The sequence below is a fragment of the Martes martes genome (assembly GCF_963455335.1).
Source record: "Martes martes genome assembly, chromosome: 5".
NCBI lineage: Eukaryota > Metazoa > Chordata > Mammalia > Carnivora > Mustelidae > Martes > Martes martes.
In genome coordinates, this window is record NC_137892.1 from 98,280,593 (window position 1) to 98,306,359 (window position 25,767).

General features: G+C 35.2%; 1 protein-coding gene across 1 annotated transcript in view; it reads right to left on the reverse strand.

The window, feature by feature from the left end:
* ADAMTS19 (ADAM metallopeptidase with thrombospondin type 1 motif 19) overlaps window positions 1–25,767 on the reverse strand; it is a 245,365-nt gene that overhangs the window by 32,086 nt on the left and 187,512 nt on the right. The window contains exons 17-18 of the mRNA XM_080804588.1: window positions 13,633–13,790; window positions 9,236–9,389 (exon numbers count right to left, since the gene is read on the reverse strand). Of these exons, the coding sequence (XP_080660714.1) occupies window positions 9,236–9,389; window positions 13,633–13,790 (312 nt within the window). The remainder of the gene's footprint in view (window positions 1–9,235; window positions 9,390–13,632; window positions 13,791–25,767) is intronic.

Here is a 25,767-nt window from a genome sequence, read left to right on the forward strand (position 1 = left end):
CGCATAACAAGTGTTCAATACCTACTAACTTCAATTTTTAAATAAACTGCAGAAAAAACAGAAATGGCTTATGTTCATTCTTTCACAGAGAAAAACCAGCCTCACGAGGTAATGAGTTACTTAAGTGTAAAAAAATTGGGACCACGGGGAGCCTGCCTACCCCACTCTCTCTGCCTGCCTCTCTGCCAACTTGTGATCTCTGTCTGTCAAATAAGTAAACAAAGTCTTTAAAAAAAATTTGGGACCAGGATTTTGGTTAACTTCCTCCTAGTTTCCTACATTCCAGGTGCTCCCTTATGACCCAGTGCAATACTAAACAGATATTGTACAAATTCTGTATAATGTTAACAGATATAAGTACAACTTCTACATTCTGATGATGTCTACTTTAAAGGAGGATTAACATATGCATTATTCTCATCAAATATAAATGTTAGCTTTAACATCTAATTTAACACCTTCCAGTTCATAAGACACTCTTTTGCATTATAGATGGAATTGCCTAAACTAATTTAAATAGTGGTTTTCCTGCCAACTACACTACAAAAAAATGACCAGCAGACATTATCCAGAGACGTTTTGCTGAACATATAGGTAGTCATGAGGTGAATAACTCAGGACTAATTACACAGCATTTTTTAATGAAAATACATAACTTTGGTTACTACCCTAGAGCTAACATGTTAAGCTCTTGAAAAAAATCCTTTAAGTGTAAGTGTTGATATGTCAAAAGAGACACAGATACCTGTGTCATTTCAGGAATCACCTTGGTGTTCTAAGAAAGTAGAGAGGCATCTGATTGTGAATTGAGACTTCTCCATCCACAGTGTAGCAAGGAAGTTCACATCACACATGTTTTAGCTGATAGGATAAGCCTGGCTCTACTTTTTAAAAATTTCACTGAATGAAAGCAACAGAATTGGGGGGAAGAAACTATTGCCCATCTACAGGCACACCATGCCTATGAAAATACAACTAGATTGTAAAGCCATATGGAAATGTTATTGTTTGACTTTTTTCTTTTATATATTTTTATGTTCCAGCCAACACAGGAAATTTCCATTCTAGCATCTAATAGCAGTATTTACAATGCATCCAATACTGTGGAACCTAGGGACGGGCAGAGAGTGATGAAGTACTGGCTTTCTGCCTGAACCACGAGTAGCTGCATGCTGTTGACAGCGTATTATTTGCTTTATGGCAATTAACTTCACCTCAGGGTCATTCCCATTAAATCAATATTGGGGAAATCAGTTTCGATGTTCTGAATACAATTAGGAATAAAAGAACATAACAATTATGCAATTGGTCTCCTTACCGAGTATGGGCACAATCTGAAAATGAAGGGTGATTTTTATGTATTGACTCTTTCGTTGTTCTCTGAAGATACTTGATGAAGACTAGATATTAGATGGGGTGCCTTCTTTTCCAGTCTCAGATAAAGCTGTTATTTTTTTCTGTGCTCTGTATTTAACTCCAAGAAATGGATATTATTTATTTATTTGACAGAGAGAGAGAGAGAGAGAGGTCACAAGTAGGCAGAGATGCAGGCAGAGAGAGAGAGAGAGAGAGGAGGAAGCAGGCTTCCCACTGAGCAGAGAGCCCGATGCAGGGCTTGATCCCAGGACCCTGAGATCATGACCTGAGCCAAAGGCAGAGGCTTTAACCCACTGAGCCACCCAGGTGCCCCAAGAAATGGATATTTTTAATAAAAATATGTTCGAGCCAGGTAGATCACATTTCTCAAACTGGCATCATAAATATGGAAACATATTCTTGGGAGTGTGTTCAGTGTTTCAGTAGACAGCATTGAAATCCCCTCTATCTTACTGGACACCACAAATTTTAAATAAAATTTTGAACCTCTATAGGACGAAGACTATATATATATATATATATATTCATTTGTCTTTATAATTTTCCCTCAAATTATGTATTTCATTATTATCTATCAAACTAACAATAGCCAGCAAATAAGTGAACCCAAAGTAAATGTTTTTTAATGAGGATGACGGGCTTTTCTCTGAGCACTTCTTAGAAATATATAAAATGCAGGGTTTTTTTAAGCATACATTTTTTAACTTGGACGTCTTCCAAAATTATGCATGCCATATAATTCTTAGCCATTTTTTTGATATTTCTATAAAAATTTTCCCTCAGGGCTAAGGTTTAATGCTAAAATGACTATTTCATCCTTTTTAGTGAAAATATTTTTATTTTGTATTGTTTACAACACCCAACATATAACCCAAGCTGACCTTATCATTTTCATGCACATAGTTTAATGGTATCCCATAACTTTCAAGACAAATTTCACTCAAGTGCTAGCATAACACTCAGGAATCTTCATGCACTAACTTCTTTCTATAAAAAAGTAAAAAAATGGCGAAAGTATCTCTCATTCCTTGATCCTCATATTTTGAACCTTAGAAATAAACATTCTCATAAACCTCAGTGCCTTTGCACGTATGCATATCCCTGGAGTAATTTCTACATCTTCCCATATCACTCTGCACCGTGATTTTATTATTAGCTGATGCCTACTAAATGAACAGTGAATCTTCTAAAAGCAGAAAGCACTCATCATTGGGCCACTCAAAAATAGTGAATGCATATAAGGCATTGGTAAAGGAATCACTGAGTGAAGTACAAGAATGTAAGTCAAGGCCAAAGTGCTTTCTGTTCTAAGAGGTTCATCTCAAGACTATTTCCTAAAATGGTGAAAACCATTTGCAAACCAAATGACTAATTACGGGGGATAGTTATCTATGGCAATTTCAGCTAATGAATTACGTACATATTAAAACTCAAGTTTATAAAGAGTTCGCACTAATATAAAAATTTCTTATTAAAGAAAATAGAATTTAAAACTGTATTAAATATTACTGAAATGAAATAATGTGGAGAAAAAATATATTTTGGTGCATTTTCATCAGGTAATAACATTTATTACGGTGTAGGCAATGGCAATGTGCCTTTAATATGGACAGTGGAAACAAACTGTGCTGGCAAAATGATAGGGGGTGTGTCCCTCTTGGATATGTCCCCTCATCTTGGACCCAAAGGCTTGGATCCTCCTTAGAATCTGTTCATGCACAAGAATCTGTTCATGCACATGTCTAAAGGATATCACAATATACGGCCAACAAAGTGAGGGTCTTCAGCTGGTTGGGTCTGGACTAAAGCGAAGAACATGGGATGTTGGCTTATTTCTTCCCCTTTCAAACTGTATCTATTTAGATTTCCTAGAAGCATGTCTACTCATTTACTTCAAAAAAGATTACTCAATTTTGGGGCTCTTACTCTAGGTTTCTATCACTAATCTATCCACCAGCTCAAAATGAACTCTAGAGTAATACAGTTACTCTAGAGTTCATTTTGAGCTGGTGAGTAATACAGTTACTATATGCCGTACTGTGGAACACTAATTCAACGCACGACACTCAGATACCATGAAATGATAAGTTTCGAATGCCTCTGAAGACCAAGATCACTTAAAACAGGTCTTTCATATCAAAAAGAACTTTATCCTGTGAACCATACTTCTGAGGTGCCAAAATAAATTTAAAACATCCCTTCAAAGAGTTTTTAGATGCTTTAGAACACCAATGCAAAATAAACATTTATTTCCCAAATACATTTTAAGCCCTTTGAAAGTAAAAGGACTAATTTAAATGGCCAATGCTAAAATACGGAATGATATATATCCTTTCAAATCATTCTAAAACTATCATTAGGATGTGAGAAGATGGTGCCAAAAAGCTTGCATATGTTATACTGTTGGAAAAATTTTCCTGAGATCATTAACATCCATTCGATATTTAAAACTATTCCTTCTAAAAGGCTTTTCATATCTTATAATAACTGATACTAATAAAACTAATTAAAATGCAGCAAATTAACTTTAGTTTGGCTTTTCATTCTAAAACAGTTTGCCATTCTGATGTAAAAGATTATTACAATAAAAATTTAGCTACGTGACAGTAGGTATCTTTTTAAAAAATTTCCTTTTCCCACTTACTGCTGGCAGTCTATGCCTTACAACAGAACGCAAAAAAATAACATGTCAAACATTGAAATCTTATATTGCTGTGTGATATTTTATTTGCTCTTGCTTCATATAGTCCTGTGAAATAAAATAGTGCCAATATGGGGCGCCTGAGTGGCTCAGTGAGTTAAGCTTCTGCCTTCAGCTCAGGTCATGATCCAAGGGTCCTGGGATCAAGCCCCACATCCAGCTCTCTGCTCAGCAGGGGGCCTGTTTCCCCTTCCCCTCTGCCTGCTTCTCTGCCTACTTGTGATCTCATTCTTTTTCTCTCTCTCTCTCTGTCAAATAAATAAATAAAATCTTTAAAAAAAAATAGTGCCGTTACTCCTCTCTGCTGTTGAAGATAAATTTTGTATAAATCTGTTTCCAATGTTCTGTGCTTTGAACTCACTTTCCTCTAATTCATGTATATGCTGAAAGATTACAAAGCTCTTTCTGGCTATAAAATGGACAATACAAAGTTAGAAGTGATGCGATTCTTGAAATCCTGTCCATCCACTTTATTTACGAACTGCAAAGGAAAATAATATCCAAAAGCCCAGAAATATTTTGGCACTGAAAGGAATATGTACTCCATTAACATTGTCAGAGATAATTGAAAACTGTTGACTAAACACAATGGAACGGATTTGAAAGAGAAGGTCTATTCAAGTGCAAATCATATAAAGGTTGTGTCTAATTAGGACTATTTTACAAAATAACCCATTTGAAATAAAAAATAGGGACATATCTAAATTTTTATCAAACAGATTAAATAAAACATCTCTCTGAATCCAAACAAAATTTATATGATCTCTAAGGAACATGCCCTATTTTGTGAAAAGAAATGACTTGAAGCCTCTGAGCTTTGAAGGAAGTATGAGGCGTGAGGAGGAGGGATGATTTAAAGTTAGGAGTCCTGGATTCTAACATGACCTCTACCCACATTGGACATGTGGCCTTGAGAAGTCACTTAATCTCTATGCATTTAAATTTTCTTGTGTTAATAATTAAGCAGTTATGCTTAAAATTATCTAAAAGCCCTTCTGACTCTGGAACTTAAAGAACCTCTGTTCATTAAAGTTTGGCTACTGGAAAAACATATTCAACATTGTAAATAATGTGATTTTTGGGAAAAAAATGTTAATCCCCCAAATTTGTTTGTTCAAAATGAAGACTGATAAATTCTGTATGTTTACTTCTAATGTAGCTCCTATTAGACAGCAATTACAAAAGAAAAAAATGAGGCAAACGAAATTTATGGGGCAAACATTTTCCTGTCTAGACTTTAAATACAAACAGATTTTAATAATTGCCTTTCAGTGCTATACCAAGAACTCAACCTTTTTATCACTCCATTTCCCCACAGCCCACCATTGGATGGGGGCTGGTCTTTCTTGTCTCAGTTATATTAAAGAGAAAATTCTAGCCATATGGATTTTCATTTTATCTATTTATTTTTAAAGATTTTATTTATTTATTTGACACAGAGAGAGAGAGAGCACAAGAAGGGGGAGCAGCAGGAAGAGGGAGAGGGAGAAGCAGGCTCATTGAGCAGTAAGCTTGATGCGGGGTTCTATCTCAGGACCCTGGGGTCAGGACCTGAGCTGAAGGCAGACACTTAACCAACTAGCCACCTAGTCGCCCAAGATTTTCATTTTAAATGTATTTGTTTCCATTTGTGTTTTCGTTTTTTATTCAGATAGAGGATGTGAAGCAGGACCCCCTAAGTCAAATGGCCTCTGGCATCACTGAAGAATGGGACTTTGAGGGTATATGAGAGGATTAGGAGGAGGAGACAGGAAAGCAGAGGATTCCCATATCACTTGGCGATATGGGGGCCCAAGAGAAACCTGGCCTTTGAAAATATCACTGTGGAAAGGATGACAGGTAACATTTTTTTTTAAACTGCTAGAGTAATTTTGACATCCTTCTGCTGTAATTACTCTATATCCTCAGGAGCAAAGTGTGTCCTATATACTCTCTTTCTCTCAATTTTCTTTTGAATCCACTCCATTTAATCTTTTTGGGCCAAAAACTTCATTAAACTTATTTTTGACAAGGTCATCATTGACCTCTATCCAAATATCATAAATATATTTAGATATAATAAATAAATCTAAAAAAATAAATCTTAAAATAAAGGTATTTAAATGCAATAAACACATTTTAAAATATAATAAATATATTTAAATGTAATAGTCAATTTTCAGTCTACATCATTTTTGACTTTATAGCTTTTGATGGAGTTGATCATTCCTTCCTTCTTATAATACTTTCTCACTTGCTTTACAGGAAAGCATTCTCTTCTGCCTGCCTCTCCTGTGTTGGTGGCTACTCATTTTAATCTGCTTTGCTGGTTTCTTCTCTCTCTGAAGTCTAAAAGGTAGAGTGTCCCAAGGCTCAATCCTTTAGTAGCTTCTCTCTCTTTTCACTCACTTCTTAGGTGACCTGATTTAGTCTCAGTGTTTGAAAATATCATCCATATATTTTCTATCTCAAGACTCTGACCATCTCTCCTGAACACCTAACTTATAGATCATACTTGATCACACTTAGATGTCCAAAAGGGATCTCAAACTTCTGTTGGAAATCAAACTCTTTCCTAATCCTGCTGTCCCACAGGCTTTCCTAGGTAAGGTGATGGTGACTCCATCCTGCCAGTTGCTTGGCCAAAACCATCACAGCCAATCCCTGGCATCTTTCTTTCTCTCACACTCCACATCTAATCTTTCAACATATTCTATTAGTTCTACTTTCAAAAATATACAGAACCTGACCACTTTCCCCCACCTCCTCTGCTAACATTGGGGTCAGACTACAATCATCTCTTTCTTGGACTGCGGTAGTAACTTCTTAACTGATCTCTTTACTTCTACTCTTTTCTTTTTTCCATCTACTCTCAATGCAGAAATGGAAATAACTTTTAAAAGCATAAAACCAGAACAAGTCACTCCTTTATTCAAATCCTCCAATGGTATCTCACATCACTCAATAAAGGAAGGTCATACTAGCATTCTTACTACTCCTTGCTTTACTCCTGCCTCAGAGCCTTTGCCTGGGACTCGCTCCCACCAGATACCCTCATAGGTGGTGCCCATCCACAATCGCTGCAGATTTTAAATCAGTGTGATCTCCTCATTGAGACCTTTCGGACCACTATATTCTGCACCTACCCCCTCCCAACTCCCAACCCATATTTATTTCTCACTCCTGCTTAATTTTTATCATCATAATTTTATACTATGTTACTTACTTATACTGTATATATTCGGTTTCATTTTCCCCAAACACTCTCCCCCGAACACTAGTCTACTATACACTCTTGCCCCCTCTTGCTACAGCACACTTAGGGTATGTGTATCAATAGTTTCTTTGCCTAGAGAACAAAACTGATATTCTACTTCTGTACAAACTAATTTATATTATACACATTATATATATACACACACATTATATTTACACATTATATTATACATTATATATGTATATATAAACATTATGTATATGTGTGTATTATACATGTATATAAACAATATATATCATACATAAATACATAATATAAACATATAATATATAATATGTGTAATATAAACTAGTTTGTTTTTGTTATATATACAGACATATGTTTATATGTGTTATAAATGAGTTTATATTATATATTATATATACTAGCTTATATTATATATTGTTATCTTATATAGTATAAATATATTATGTGTATATTATATGTATATATGTATAATATATGTATACATTATATAATTATATATTATATTACAATATAATATAATATATAATATAATATATAATATTATAATATATTATAATATATAATATAATATAATATATATTATATATTATTTATATTTATATTATATTTATATTTATATATTATTTATATTATATACTATATATACTAGTTTGTTTATATTATTTATATATTATAAATTTGTATATATAATATATAACATGAAACATATATGTATATTATGTATCTATTATGTATATATTGTGCAATATAATATAAACATATACATATATACAATATGCTATGTATATGTTATAAAACTAGTTTATATTATATACATATGTTTTTATACATACATATATTATATATAATTTTTTTTTTTTAAGATTTCATTTATTTGACAGAGAGAAATCAGAGCTAGGCAGAGAGGCAGACAGAGAGAGGGGGAAGCAGGCTCTCGCCGAGCAGAGAGCCCGACGCGGGGCTCGATCCCAGCACCCTGAGATCATGACCGGAGCCGAAGGCAGAGGCCTAAACCACTAAGCCACCCAGGCACCCCTATATATAATATTTTTAAAACAATTTTAAATATGTAAATATTTTAATTTTAGAAGGAAGCTATTACTCAAGAACTATAGAAAATCTGTTATTAAGTGCAAAACACAAATGAAGTACTACGCTGCTGACATATGAGATACAAAGGCAAGCTGGGAGCCCCATGCCCTGAGATCTTGCCTTGACCTAACTGGTTCTAAGAGTAAGTGATAATCTGTTTAATCTCTGGGACTCCAGGATTAAGTGATTTGCTAATCTCACGTTTTATGCTGAAGCAATTTGGTTTTTTTTTTTACCTGCTAACTTCTAATACAAAAAAAACAATCTAAAACCTTTGAGTGAGATTTCAGGATACATCTCTATTTATCGAAAATAGTTGATGGACACTTTTGAAGAATCAAACTGGAGAAACAGGGGGCATTAAATTATTTTCTTCAGGTGCTCTGTCTTTTCAAACTAAGTATGCAAATGGCACAGAAGCAAGCCCAACATTACTCTTTCATAGCACCTTTGTATTTACTGCAGAGCTACAATTCTTGTGGGTAGATGTATCTGGAAGTTAGAACTTTGAAGATTTTATAAAAATAAAAAGTTAATACAGAAAGTAGATACAAAAGGACATATATACTGTGTGGTGCCTTGAGCAGCCCCTGTAAACCAATACATTAATATTTATGCAAAGTAATGCAATGATTAACTGTAAATGCCCTTTCTTCAACTTAATTCATACACAGTTCAGGCATTTAGGCACCACACTTGTCACAAAAAACTTTCAGTTTCCAATCCTTTAAGGAGTTTGGAATTTCAGATAAGGAGTTGCAAAAGTGCCTTAATTATCAAGGATTAATCAGAAAATAGCTGCTGTTTTGATAAGATAAGATAAATGCTGGAAAATCCCTCACCTCCTCCACACGTGGCATCGCAATCTTCCCAGCCTGTGTGTGTCCACATGAAAAGGGGTTCAGGCGCTTTTGAGCTCTGATTCTCTGGAAGAGGGTCTGATGGGATAGTGTATTCATAGTGAAGACCGTAATTCTGGTCCTGAAATAGCAGCACCTATAATATGTGAAAATGATAAAGGCAGCAAGTTTAAAGGAGAGCATAGACAATGTGAAATATAATACCAAGGATACGGATACCTTAGAATGTGTGTTGCATGGTGTGCATGCTCCTTTTATGTGTAGAATTGTGACATTATTACTGAAATCTTCAAAGTAACATACTTCTGCAAAGACTGGAGTTACACATTTAACCTCTGAGCTAAAGACATCATGACAAACAGCCCACCTGAATGAGGTCAGAGATACCAGGTCATGGTTTTTCAAGTTGATGAATGGACCAGGCAGTTTCCCAAAGTATGATACATGTCGACAATGACTTTACTAAAGAGGAAAGGATTATCTGTCCTACCTAACATCAAGATATAACCCACAATCTAACATCAAATGTAGCCTTTCCACTCATAAAACAGCACCATGGATAGTGAGTCCCTGTGTCAGTAGAGGAAGAGGATACAAGGCTGTGTGAATCACTTCACTCTCCAGAAGGTAGAGAACGTCTAACTGACCAGAGGACAATAATATTTTTCCATGTTGCTTACTGTTAACTTTCAGTTTTGGCAAGATTATTAATTTTCCATTTGTAGGAAAGATCATTTCATTTGAAAAGAAATTTATGTTCGAATGAACTGTTAAACACTAACTTAACAATGGTACAGTTACATACACGTATGTCCACAATGCGATAAACCATGAAAAGTATCTGAGAATGACTGAACTTTGGGCAACACTGCACTAACCCATACCAGGGACTGTGTCTGTTTTGCTGTCCCCTGGTACCCAGGGCCAAGCTTAGGAGTGCATGGGCAATAATCAGATCTATTTTAAGTGAAAGAAAAAATACCTGAAGTATATTCATTTTAAATGAAAGAACAAATGAGAATGTATGTTCCTTTATAAACACATTTGCAGCAAACATGTCAAACAACGCCATGGACTGTATCACTTCTATGAATTTGAGGATTCAGGAAAGCAATCTATGTAATACAATATCATGCATACAAACATACCAAGATTTAAATTCTGTTAAATTTTTCAAGAACTTCGAGGGGTGCCTGGGTGGCTCAGTTGGTTAAGCAATTGCCTTTGGCTCAGGTCATGATCCTGGAGTCCAGGGATTGAGTTCTGCATTGTGCTCCCTGCTCAGCAGGGAGTCTGCTCCCTCCGACACTCCCCCTTCTCGTGCTCTCGCTCTCATTCTCTCTCTCTCTCTCTCAAATAAATAAATAAATACTCTTAAAAAAAAAAAGAACTTTGTTTGACATAAACCTCTATTAAGGTAGTTTTTTTTTTTTTTAAGATTTAATTTATTTATTTGACAGAGAAAGAGATCACAAGTAGGCAGAAAGGGAGGCAGAGAGCGGGGAAGCAGGTTCCCCACTGAGCAAAGAGCCCGATGTGGGGCTCAATCCCAGGACCCTGATATCATGAGCTGAGCCGAAGGCAGAAGCTTAACCCACTGAGCCACCCAGGCACCCCACTATCAAGGTAGTTGTAATGACAGGTAATTCAGAGTTAATGCTCATTGTGGAAAACAGGACATGAGCGCAGGGTTAGTTTTCTTTGCTTCTTTATCTCAATACTCTGCTCAATATATCAACAGAAATGCTAAGATATATATTTTCATATGTGGATTTGGGAACTAATATAATGGAACTGTAAATCAGCTCTATCAACAATAAAAATAATAGTTTTCAAATTCACATATACATAACATACTGGGGTACTAATTCTAAGTACATCACAGTGCTTATTTTGGCCTTAAATATCTCATTTGATGTTGCCAGTTATAAGCGACCTCCAGCTAAATAAGTTAAAAAAGAGAGAGACAGAGATTGACTTATCTCATTTATGGACATAACCAGACTATTACATAGTTTTTAAATTGATAAAAAGGACATAAATTACAGCTATTTGCCAACTTCTTTAACTTAATGAAAACATGTCTATTTTTCCTTAAAAAACTACCTTTTCATTGACAGAACTTTAGATTGTCCTTGAATACCTAACGCCACTTCAAATAAAGACATTGGCCACAAAATCATTAGCTCTTTCTTAAACCATTCGACTTTGGCAGTAGAGCTCTGCAAGAAGGAAAGTGTGACCGTGTTACCGTGGAGGGGCACACAGTGAAACATGGCAGCAAAAGGTATTGCCTTTCAAAGTTCAGTACCGGCTTTCAATCTGTAATAGTCATTAACGAAAAATATCTTAGAAGTGCAGTTTCCCTTGGATTACTGAATAAATCCAGGTCACATAGATGCCTTCTTTTAGACATAGTTCACTGATTTTAATTATGCTTCATGCTTCCAGGAAAAACCTTGGTAATTACCAGTCAGATTAAGGATTCTGCAGCAAGGAGACTCCTTGGCCCAGCACTGAGGTCTCACATACTGTTTAAAGATGTTGAATTAGAGGCTCCATAAAGAGCTCCCATCTTGTTCCATTAAAAAAATATATATATATAGGTTACATTCATATAAGGCAGGTCACCCGAAAGCCTTCTCTGCTAACCCCATCCTTAAAAATACGTTTGTTGTTGATAATGTTGTTATTATAAGTGACCCAATCATGGAAAGAGCCAAATATTGGTCATACAATGTTTGTTTAGTCATTTTTTTTTTCGTTCTCCAGATGGCACAAGGCACAGAGTGGAGTTTCCAGTTCAAATCAAGGAATAGGATCCAAAGGAACTGTGAGGAGATGAAGAACACAATTATTGAAAGTATGTGTATACTTAGGATCCCTCGTTGTCTGCAGTAATGAACTTAGAGCTGAGCTTTCCGTCAGGAGAGGCAGCATAAAGGACTGATTAATACCTGGTTTATTCACAGCTAAATAACTTCCTGGGAGACACTGTGCACATTACTTAACTTTTTCATACTGAGTTTTTTTTTTTTTTTTAATCTGTACACTGGAGAAATAATAATACATAGCACACAGGGTTTCCGTGAGGATTGAATGCTGTCATGAATGCAAAATGCTCGTGAACAGTCTCTGGCTCAGTGTTCAGTGAATGGGATGTATTATCATTATGATGAAGATTTGGAGCAGAAGGTTCCCATGCATCTCCCTTTGCTCCCTTCATTCCTGTCGGTCAGGCCCACGAACGCAGTTCTATAAAAAAACTGTGATCTGAAATGTGGTCACTGGGCCAACAGTAGTGACATCAACTGGGAGCTGGTTAGAAATGCAGATCTCGGGTCCCTCCCAGACCAAATGAATCAGAATGTGCATTTTAATAAGAATCCTAGGTGATCTGCAGGCACATTCAGAAAGCAGGAAAAGCAAATGGGCTGATACATGATTTGAACTCTGGCTCCTAGACCAGCAACACAGATGTCTCCAATTGAAGACAAATTCAACTTGAATTGTGCAGTGATATTAAATAATGTGGCACACCACACTCCAAATAAACAGTCAGTTGATCGTGTTTTAGAATTGTTTTTATGTGTGGACTTAAGGAGGTGTTGAAGTGTCTGAATTTCAGACTCTGCCACTAGGATGGGGAACATGCCAGCCATGCAGTCAACCCTCAGGCTCCTGAGCCATTACTGCTGACTGCAAAGTTCAAGGTCGAGAGGAGCCCGTGAACCAGCCACCAGCTTGGATGCAGAGCCCCACTGCTCCACTTCCTTCATTCTCTGTCCTGCCTCATACCTAGTCTTCTACTACACAGTGAAGGGGTATCATCCTGAAGATTCCAACTTTCATACTTCTTTGCAGGAATCAATGCACCCAGTAAGAAAACAAAAGAGGGTAATCGGATGTGTTGTTAGGTATGTTTACCAAAGCTTTTCCCAGGGAAGGTATCATTTTATCAAAGGCATTTTATGCAGATTCAGAAAATGCCCATGCCATGGATGCTTGAAATGCTATGAGCTGCCAGAGTATATAATACTGTCTTTACAGACACCCGCTCTTGCTAGTGAGTCACGAAGACGCTGCTGGTAAAACTGCTCTTCTAGAAAAAATGGGCTCCTTATTGCCTGACAATTCCCTTCTACTTTGAGTCTGTGAATTAATTCCCTAAAATGTCTTGCTCTTCTTGCAATAACTTCTGGTTTTGACATCATGATTTAAAACACATTAAAATGAAAACCTAAACGCCCCTCCCCTTCAATGATTTTGAATGTCTACCTGACAATTCAAACTTGGAAAAAAGATCAGAGAAGGTACAGTGGGAATGGCCTTTGACATGGAAGTTGATTATGCAATATTATCAGTTGATCCCTTCATACCAGGAGGTGTAAAGGTGACGTAGTAGGTCCTTTGGCAGAGATCTTCTCCCAGAGGCCTCGTCTTACATAATGGACAGTAGTGCCTGCTAAGTTGAAAGCTCCTGAGTGTTCAATCTTCCAGTCACTATTAATAGACTGCTTTCCAGCGTCTCGTAGAGCTAGAAAGAGGTTCAAAAATATTACGACAGCTGAACAAGTTAGCATCATTAATCAATATCCACTTCCCATGATTTAATAGAAGCAGTTCATTTATTTCTAAGCTAACAGGTTAACACTCCCCAGTGTAAGACATGAGGCATCTCCTTCATAGGGAAGTACACAGTTGGAGCACATGCCATGAGCATGCCTTCCCTCCTGGCACTGTCTACAGCTATGGTACCACGTTTATCATGGCCTCTTCCAACCTCCTTCGGACATGTGACATCTGTAACCCGTATTCTGTCCCATAATGATTTGTTCTTTAACAAACTATTATCTTAAGACTATGTGTGTCCACCCGAAAGCGTGACTCCTGATCTTGGGGTAGTGAGTTTGAACTCCACTTTGGGTGTAGAGATTACCTAGGAATAAAAACTTAAAAAAAAAAAAAAAAAGACTGTGTGTCTGCTGTTTATGCGGTAATCCTATGAAGGATGTTGGCACTACATCTTACATATTCTCTGAGTGTCCCATGCCACCCAAAAAAGTGATTAAAGATAGGTCATTACAAAGCATGTTAGCAAACAAATCAGGACAACAGACTTATTTTCATTACAAAACAATTCAAACATAAAATGTGTTTGTTTTATGAACAGAACTCAGGACCCTGGAACATCATGTTTGTGATTTGCTGGGTACAAGAATGGAAGATAAATGCTAATTCTCATCCATAAACAGCCCTCACTTACACGGGATTTTACGGAATAACTTTGTTTACCTCCATGAATTTTTTTTTTCTTTGATCTCATCTCTGCTACTATTTAAGTAAGATTCATGACAAGGAAGTGAGATGTCATAATTACCATTTTAAACTAAGGATTCCTTCTTACTTTGTTTCAAATGATTTTATTTGCCTAATTTAAACTTCTAGGCTCTTCCATATAAGTGAATTCTCATTCTAAGAGACATCTACATGAAGATTTTTATGTCAGAATGCTATCAAAATATTTTGAAAATTTAAGCCAGTAAATCTTCCTAAATATCATCAAAGCCAATCTCCATTTATTGAATATTTGAAGGTTTCCCAGTTTTTATATTGTAGATAATGCTCAGATAAATACACTGTATACTAACTCTATGTGTACCTGATTATTTCCCTTGGAAATAATAAATTCCCAGATTTGGAATTACAAAGCCAAATAAATAGAACCTTTAAAGACTGAAAAACAATCTCAAATTGATTTTCACAAAGGTTGCACCAATACAGGCTTGCATAACAGTCACTGAGAGTACCATTTTTGAGTATCTTCTTAGAAGCCACTTTTTCATGTAAAACATTTCATCATGACTGAATAATTACTTATTAACCTATAAGGTATAAAGTAGGAAACACTCAAAGTCCTTGGACCTTCCAAAATTAACAATTATAAATATGTTTTCTGGCTTTATGGAATTTATAATCTAACTGGAATTTGCTGGAACTTGTATGGGAAGAATGAAGAAAAACTTTGAACGACATAATTTCCTGAGGCTGGAAGCCAGGGGAAAAGAGAAAGTGGAGAGAGAACATTCAGGACTGAGGGAGATACTAATGGGAAGGTCTTAAAGGTCACAGCTTGGTGAGAATCAGAGAGCAAGTGTGCAGGACACCAGATGTACTGAAGTGGATCATGATGAGATGTGGCTGGAGAAGTAAGGGATCACCAGATCTTATGGACCTTGTTAGGTCCATAAAAGCCCTTTTAGGGCTTTTTTCCCTAAGAAAAAATACAAAGCTATGAAAGTTTTTGAACAATAGTATATAGACATGGACTGCATGTGGGGCAAATTTGGATAGCAAAGACAGGAGATCATTGTAACCCAACAGAAAGTAATGGTAGCTTGGATTCAGGTACTGGAGAAAAATATCAAGAGGCATTTAGGAGTGAAATTGATAAAATGTGATGACTTGTCGCAGGTGAAAGAAGTGTCAGGTATGATGTAAGGCTTCTCAGATGAGAAAACAGGTGGGTATGAAAATAGTGCAAAGGCAAAGACTAGCAAAAGAACATGTGTGAGGAAAAAATACTAGGAATTAAATTATGAACTATATAGATTAAAAAAACTTGTTTAATTGCTACTAAGGTTAAAGATATTTTTCATTTGTTTATTAGTCATTTGTGTTTTAAATTTAAATTAATAAAATAAATTATTAATGGTTTATTATAGTGTTTCTGGTCCACTGAGGGATTTTTCTGGGGCTGATATTCCATTATAAGTAACATATCCGTAACATTATTGAAATTTTACCTTATCAATCTTAATTTCTACCAAAAAAAATCTCCAGGTACTGCACATAAAGCATAATGTTTTAATAAAACATTAAGTATGTGTATTTTCAGATGTATGAAAAATATATAAGTATTCATTTTTAACTTGAATTTTAAACTTGAGGGGGTAATATGTTGACAGAAAATGTAACACTTTGAGAATAGCTTTTACTACCTACAAATGGATATACATCAGATAATGCTAAACTGATGAAAAAAAGTGATTTTGCCTAAAAGGTAAAATATTTCATTGTATTTCTCTGAAATCTATCAAATGTTTTAAGAAATCTTTTTGGTCTAGGGGCACCTGGGTGACTCAGTGGGTTAAGCCTCTGCCCTCGGCCCAGGCCATGGTCTCAGGATCCTGGGATCGAGCCCCACATCGGGCTCTCTGCTCAGTGGGGAGCCTGCTTCCCCCTCCCGCTCTGCCTGCCTCTCTGCCTACTTGTGATCTCTCTCTCCCTCTCTGTCAAATAAATAAATAAAATCTTAAAAAAAAAAAATCTTTTTGGTCTAGATTTGTAACTGTGGCCAGTATAATTTCATATTTTTTCTGTGTTTCAACATATACTCAGAACACAATTATAAAGGAATATTTCCTGAAAATCTCTAAAAAAATTGCCTGAAACCTTCTGGGGATGGCTATAGTATAATGTTTAGATTCAATCGATATTTCTGGAATTCAGTATTTCCCCCCAAATGGCATACACATACATACCTGAAAACTCACATAATTTATAAGGTTAATAGCATATGAAGAAGAACCAATACACTAAGTGTTTTTTTCGTGTTCTATGTTTTTGTTTAAAAATGTGATTTTGGAAAACCTGTTTCTGGTCATACCATAATAAGTGGAACTATACTATCTCTTGCAATTTAAACAATGAGAAAACCAAACAGTGTATGATACAACTGTTTTCCAACACTGGACAACAGCGAGAGAACTGAGGTCCCCAAGAGAAGGAGAACAAATGTGATGTCTTAAATTGCTTGACTTTCTGCCTGAAGATATTTACCAGACCAAACCACAGGGAGTGGGAACTCAAGCAGAGCACAGATAATGGGGACTTCAGTAAGATGATGATACAGAGAACAGAGTTCAAATTGCCTGAGGCATCTGGACTCTGTTTTCTGGAATAGTGATGAAGAGGAAGCTGCACAGAGACAAGCTCTAAAAATCCCCAAAGGTGCTCCTTTGAGCCTGTGGCTAAATACCAAGCTATGAATAAGTGTGGTGAGATTTTTCAAGGCTGGGAAAGGAGCAATTACATTAAGCCTAGAAACTATACAATGTCTGGAGCTCATGTAGGGTTGGAAGACACATGAGTTCTATTCAATTAGAGAGGATAGATCCTACTGAACATACAACAGAGACTTCAGTGGAGTACCTAAAAAAAATAAAATAAAAATGTGCACATTAGAAGTGAGGTTGGACTAGTCTTAGAATAAAGGCTACTTGAGATCCAGCCCAACAAAGGCTTCACAAAAGCTTCAAGAACTTAAGCTGATCTGCAATTAATGAAGCTCAACAGTAAATAAGAAGAACAAAATGAAGCCAACAAAATGAAGTTCAACAGTAAATAAAAACAATAGTCATCGAGCACTCTCACATTAACAGTGTCCAGCACCCAACCAAAAAATTACTAGATATATGAAAAAGTTCAGAAAACGTGACCCATAATCAGGGGAAAAAAAGTCTGTCAATAAAATGAGACCCAGGAATAACAGAGATGATGAAACCAGCAGACCGTGACTTTAAAAAAGCTATTTTATATATATATGATCAGTATGCACAAGAATTTAAAGAAAAACCTATAATATTAAAGAGAAAAGTAGAAACTACAAGAAAATAAGCAAACCAAATTCCTCAGAATAGAAATATAAAATATCTGAAACAATAAATTCATTAAATTGGCTTCAGGGCTGATTAGAGATTGCAAAATAACTCAGTGAACTTGATGAGAAGTTGATAGACTAGAATTACATGGAATGCAGAGAGAAAAACAAAGGCTGAAAATATAAACAGAGTTGGGGCACCTGGGTTGGTCAGTTCTTTAAAATGTCTGCCTTCAGCTTAGGTCATGATCCCAGGGTTCTAGGATTGAGCCCCGCATCAGGCTCCCGGCTCAGTAGGGAGGCTGCTTCTCCCTCTCCCTGCTTGTACTCTCTCTCTCTCTCTCTCTCAAAGAAATAAATAAAACTTTTAAAAAAATGAACAGAGCATCAGTGACTCACATGAAATATCTGGTAGACTCATACAGATGGAACTGGAATCCCAGAGAACAGGGAGTAGGCAAAAAAGTTATTTGAAGACATAATGCCCCAAATTTTTCCAAAGTTGATGAAAACCATAAACTTACTGTGCTAATCAATACGATGGAATCCAAGAAAGAAAAGTATAAGGAAAGATCACCAAGGCGCATCATAGTCAAACTGCTAGAATCCAATGATTAGGAGAATAATCTTAAATCTTCAAAAGGCACTTTATATATAAAGGTAAAAAAAATTACCAATTTTCTGGATATACTGTCAGAACTAATAGAAGCCAGAAGACAATGAAACATTACCTTCAAAGTGAGAAAAAAAATAAAGCATAAGCAAACAAAATATAGAATTCTATATCTAGTGAAAAGATCCTTCAGATAGGGAGGAAAAATAAATACACTGTCAGTAAAACAAAATATGGGAATTTTACCACCAGCAGATATGCTCTGCAAGAAATGTGAAAGGACTTGTTCAGGCTGAAAGAACATGGCTCCAGGAGGAAATGGTGGATTATGTGAGGGCATGAAGAATGTTGGTACAGATACATAAAGTTTTTTTAATTAATAAGTTCTTTATAGGATGGTTGACTTTAAAGCAAAAATGACTACAACTTATTTTGGTGATTAAGACATATATGAAAAAAAGTGAGTATATGAAATGCAGAAATATGCATAATAGCACAAAGGAAGGGAAGCAGGTAAAGGGAAATACACTTTTAAGGAACTTAGATTACCTGCAAAATGGCATCATATAATTTGAAAAGAGACTGTAATAAGTTAAAAATGCATACTGTAAATCCTAAACTGGCCATTTAAGTATAAAACAAGAGCTATATACAGCAAAGAGGCAAATAAGAGATTAAGTGGAATGTTTATTTAAAAAAAAATAAAAAACCTCAGTCCGACAGAAGACAGAGACATAGGGAAAAGGATTAAAAAGGGATAGAAAACAGAAAATAATTCAATATATCCATAATTATATTATGTTTAAATACATTAAGGATATTGGTTAAAAGAGAGACTGTCAGGCCAGAGTGGGGAAAAAAGACCACACTCTATTCAATTTAGAAGAATGCACTTTAAAAATAAAACATAGGTAGATTAAACCTAGAAGGATGGGAAAAATTAAGCATGAGACACTAATTATAAAAAGGGTGTATTGACTATTTCAGTATCAGATAGCATGGACTTCAGGGCAAGGGATAGTTCCAGAGATAAAAAAAGAATTTTTTTAAAATGCCATTTAAATTTTAATTACTTTAAATGTAAAATTCTAAATGACATTTAAAACTTATTATGTAAACCATACAATCCTAAGTGTGAAAGAGAGCATCAAAATGTATGAAGAAAGCTGAGATAGTTGAAAGGAGACATGGACAAATCCATAATTTCAGTTGGAGATTTCAATAGTTCTCTTTCCCTAATTTATAAAACAAGAAGAAAATCAATAGGAATACAGAAAATACAAACCAAATTGAGCTAAGTGATATTTAGAGAAGAGCCAGCAATTACATATAATTAATGCATTATACTAATCAATAAGGGCCATGGGCCATGAAACAAGTCTCAGCTGAAATTACACTCAATGAATCCTTTTACCACAAAGACTGAAACTAGAAATCAATACCAAAATATCTATTAAAAAAATCTACAAATATTTGGAAATTAAACAATGCATTTATAAATGACCCGTGGGCCAAAGTAAAAAATCACACTGGCAATCTGAAAATATTTTAAACTAATATCACAATATCCTTGAATTGTGATACATAGCTAAAGCAGTGTTTAGACAGATAAATTGTCATTGCAAAGAAGAAAGGACTAAAATCAACTATCTGAGTTTCCACCTGAAAATGGTATGAAAATGAATGATTCAAACCTAAAGTAAGTAGGAAGAAAAACAAAGAGAAGTCAATTAAATAGAAAGAATAACAACAAAGGCAATCGATGACATCAAAAGCTGGTTATTTCAAAAGATTGAAAATTGATAGAGGTCTAGTTTGAGTAAGCAAAAAAGAAAGACACAAATTAACCATATGGGAAATTAGTGAAGGACTATTGCTATAATGTTATAGACATTGTAGTATAATAGGAAAATGTGATAAACAACTTTAAGAAAACAAATTTGATAAGGTAAGGGAAATGGTTAATTCTTTAAAGATACCAATTACCAAATCCGACCAAAGAAGAAACTACCTGGACAGTCGTATACATACACACATATGACTATGCACACAAGCACACACAGTCACACACTAAAGAAATTAAGTTGGGATTTAAAAACCTTCCAACAAAGAAAATACCAACATTCAAACATTGAAGAAAACTTACTGCCAGTTTTAACAAAATTTATTATAAAATAGAAGAGGAGGGGCGCAGAGTTCTTTAAATATACTAAAAATAATTTTTAAGATGGATAATAAATACAAATACCTATATCATTTTGTTTCCTTTATAAGTAATACATTAATTAATAATATTTATTGGTATCTATTAGATGTTCAGGAAAATTACATTTTTATATAATTTACAGACAAGTTTTTTAAAAAGATAAGTGTTTTTGCAAATATTTTTCTGACACTATGACTTGCATTTTTATTTTCTTAATGGTACCCTTTAATGAGCAATAGTTTCACTTTTGATTAATTTAAACACATTCATTTTTGGGTGAAAGGGTCGGTATTTTTGTACATCTATTGTAAAGAAATCTTTGCCACCCACAATGTCTTGAAGGTTATCTCTCATTTTTTTTTTAGAAGATTTTATTCACTTATTTATTTGAGAGAGAGAATGCATGCTTCAGAGCATGTGAGTGGTGAGGGGTTGGGGCAGAGGGAGAGGGAGAGAGAATCTCAAGTAGACTCCTGACCAAGCCTGGAGCCCCATGTGGGAACTGGATCCCCAAATCCAAGATCATGAACTGAGTGGAAACCAAGAGTTCCACACCCTCAACCAACTGGGCCACCCAGGTACCCCTCTCTTATGTTTTTTGCTAGAAGTTTTAGAGTTTTAGCTTTTTTCTGTATATCTCCAATCCATTTTGAGTTAATTGTTGTGTATGATAAGAGGTAGGAGTTAAAGCTCAGTTTTTGCCCCTCATATTAATACCCAATTATTCCAGCATTACTGTTCAAATAATATCTTTTTCTTTTACTTAAATATGTTGGTTGGAAGTCAGTTCATGCCCCTATTTAATGTTTAACTTCACTATGACAATAGATTTGTCAATTTTTGTCAATTTTTGCCTAAGAGCTTTCAAGCTGGGTTCATACAATTTTAAAATTATAATGTCTTAATGAGGAATTAAGTTATTTTTAAATTATTCTGTGACTTCTTTTTATCTCAAATAATGCATTTTCCTTTAAAGTGAGTTCTGACTTGGATGCCTGGGTGGTTCAGTTGGTTAAGCATCTGCCTTCAGTTCAGGTCATGATCTCAGTGTCCTGGGATTGAGTCTTGCATCCGGCTCCTTGCTCAGCAAGGAGCTTCTTGTTTCTCCCTCTGCCCCTCTCCCAGGTCTCTCACATGCGCTCTGGTGCTCTCTCTCTCTCTAAAAAATGATTTAAAAAAACCTTTAAAAACAGTGAGTTATGACTTACATTACTTTGGCTCTATCAGAATTCTTTTTGTTTGTATTTTTTCTAGTATAGTTTTCCATTCTTTGATTTTCAGTTTTTTTGAATCTTACATGAACACCATATACCTGAGTTACTTTTTTAAAATCCAGTCTGATAATTTTTGTCTTTTAAACAGAAATTTTAGTTTTTAAATGCTTAAGATTGTTGATATATTTTGTTTTTTTATACCATCTTATTTTATGCTTTCTTTTCTCCTTTCTGCTCTATATTTTTCTCCTAATCTTATAGTCTATTGATTGAGTTTTGAAAATTTAATTTTAAAAATTGTATTTGGTTATTTGAATATATCTTTTAGTCAATTTTGTTTAATCTTATTTTAAATCCCTTTTTCATATTTTAAAACTATACTGTTTTTGTATTTTCTGTATATGATCCAAATACATATCTAATTCTGCTCTCCCTTATTTTTACTGCATCTATTCCCTTTTGTGTTTCCTGAACATTTTTTTACTACAAAATTATATTTGTTGAACCTTATAAAATTCCTTTGAGGCCTGGTTTGAAAGTGCATTATTTCAAAAAGGATTTGCATTTGTATATGCCTGCCCCCTTGGTAATTCATTAAAATAAATGTCTTGGAGTTTTGGACTTCGTAGTTGGGTAAATTCGTGCTATAAAGCCATAGAGCATTTGCTTTGGGTTTGGAATGTTAAAAGAAGTTCATTTTCTACTTCCACTGAATACCAAAGTTAATACATACACATTTCCTTTCGTTCTCCTTTTATGGTGCAAATGCATTTCTATGTCTCCTTCACACTGAGCTTGTAGTCCTTTAGGGTCTTGCTTTATGTAGGTGTCTCCTGTTCGAGCCTCTACTTTATAAAGCCTCAGGCTTTGTTTTCTGTCCACAGTCTGCCTTGGTGCTCAAAATCTAGACTGGTTACCAGGTTTAATAATAAGTGAGATTTCGGTCAGCCTAATATACTGGCTTCCTGTTCTCACTTTGTTTTTGGCGTGTGAGTGTTCCTTAATTTCTTTTCATTTTAGAGGTAACTTTAAAATGTGTTTTTTTTTTCTTCCTCTTATAATTTGCTCAACATTTTAAATTTTTCTTAATGAAAAATTTTTCCATAGTGGTTTGTGTGCAAAACTGCAGGCTAGGTAAGTGGACCCATATGACCTTTATTTTTTTAGGCTTTTAAATGTCCTAAGCTATAATGATTTTGTAAAGCTATAATGTATAGTCCATCTGAACTCCTACCCATTTTAGACTTTCTCATTAATTTTTAACAAAACAATTGAGCCATGATATTCAGAAGTACAGATAATGATTATGTATAGGAATACAACTCAGAATGTAATGAAAAAGAACAATTGTATTGGGAGGGAATTAACTGTCCCCTTTGAGATAATATGTAGTTTTATGTAGATGAGTTAATTTGTTAAAGAATGATCAGCTTGCCAGGAAATAATCTATTTTTCCTTATGCTATTTCAGAAAAAAGATGATTTTCAATAACTTCCTTCCAGTGCCTGAAGAGGTCTTTAAGAAATGTGGTTTATGATATGTATTCTCTATAATAGACTTGAAATCTAATATTTGAGACTTAAAATCTAGGATTTAAATACTGCATCATTTTTTTCCCAAATTTGCCCCATCCATGTGTGCTAGCTCTCTAAATGCCATTTATTTGCCCAGTTGTTTAATACAGAAACCTAAAAGTCATCCTTGAATCTTCATCTTCTATCAACACATCCATTCGCAAAAGTTTCATGAGCTCAACTTCTTCAGTGTCTCTAGAAGCCATTGGGTTCTTCCCATTCCCGTTCTTTGATAGGATTATGCAAGTGGTCACTTTGTCTTCATTCTTGCACCCTTCCCTTAATTCATCAGGAAAAGTGATTTCCTCAGTTGAGAAGAAAACTTAGTGAGGTTCTTGAATAAACATAGCAACATACTATATTTTCAACCCTAATCTCTTTAATAGTATTTATGAGTGTTCAAGAGCACTCATGCTGTTTCCTTGTGAAGTAAAAGACCCTAGTAACTTATGCCTAATTCTAAGTACAAAGAAAACTGACAATAATGAGGCCAGATACTTAACACAGACATGTGATTCCATGTTAAATTAATTTTCTTTTCAGAAGAAAAAGTAGTTGGGATATTTATGTTTAGAGATACGCATCAGGGAAAGAAGATGGGATCTGGCTGAACTGGAGGTAGTAATAAGAGAAGAAAACTATCTTTTCATAATTTGTATTCCCCTGAGTTAGCTGTATATAATTGAGCTCATTAATTAAGACAAGGGGGAAAGAAGGGAGTTTGGGGGGAATTTCAAAGACAATGTGTTTGTATATGACATGTACCCTAAAATCACAAGTGTATTAGTGTGAGAGACTATGAATAAGAAAGAAAAAGAAAAAAGGAACACTAGGAATCAGATACTATGGCCACACTGCCTGGTTTAAAATTCAAGATCATAGCTTTTTTAGATGTATGATCTTGGGAAAGAAACTTAAAACTCTCTTGTCCTCTAGTCTCTGATTCAAAAAAAAAATTAGTGGTGTCTACTACATAGAGATGTGAAGATTCACTTAACAGATATATTTAATGAACTGGCCCATGACTAATTACTACACAAGTATGAACCATCTTTTCTTAATTAAAATTCACCATAAAAAGTCTTTATTACTTTCTGTGTGTCAGAGTCTGCTTGAGTTTTTCCCAGTGAAGCTCTGTGCAACAGGATCTCTGCCTTCAGAATTAACCATGGAGATCCACAGTGTAAAAGCCCACATGTGGACAGGTAAGACAACTCAGACAATGATGGTGATAAATGCTCTAAAGAAGAGTAAACAGGACAGGGAGGCAGTGGTTATGCAGGGAAAGTGATACATTTGAGTAACTGACAGGACTCGCTGATGCATTCACGTGGTAAAGACAGTCATCAAGGAGAACTAGTGCTGGTATAAACTACTGGATAGAAATTAGGGACTGTGGTGGGATAAATAATGTCCCGCAAGAAGGTAACCATGTCCTAAAAAATAAATATCATACAAAGAACCTTCTCTGCCCACAAAAGGGTGAAGTTAGATTAGAAATCAGTCACAGGGAAAACTGGAAAATTTACAAATGTGGAAATGAAAAACACACTCAAAAAGCCAGTGGATCAAAGAAGACATTACAAGGGAAATTAGAAAAAATCTTGAGACAAATGGATATGAAAACCCAACATGGTAAAATGCAGAGGAGACAGCAAAAGAAGTGTGATGGGGGAAATTTAGAGCAACAAACACATGAAAAGAGAAGAAAGATCTCGGGGTGCTGGGTGGCTCATTAAGTCTCTGACTCTTCATTTTGGCTCAGGTCATGAGATGGAGCCCTGCGTCAGGTTCCTCACAGAGCATGAAGCTTGCTTAAGATTCTCTCTCTCCCTCTCCTTCTGCCCCTACCTCCCCACGCCACATGTGTGTGCCCTCTCATTCTCTTTCAAAACAAAAACAAAACCAAAAACCAAACCAAACAAAAACAACTCAAATTAACAACCTAACTTTACAACTTTAAGGAACAAAACTTTATTGTATTGACTAAGAAAGCAAAAAAAAAAAAAAAAAAAAAAGACAACTAAAAAGTCAGAAATGAAAATGGGGATATTACAGTTGATACTGCAGAAATAAAAAGGATTATAAGAAAGTTATTATAAATAATCCTCACACCAGTCAGAATGGCTAGTATCAAACAGACAAGAAATAATAAGCTTTGGCGAGGATGCAGAGATAAAGAAAACCTCGTGCACTGTTGGTGGGAGAGTAAATGGTGCAGCCACCCTGGAAAACAGTATGGAGT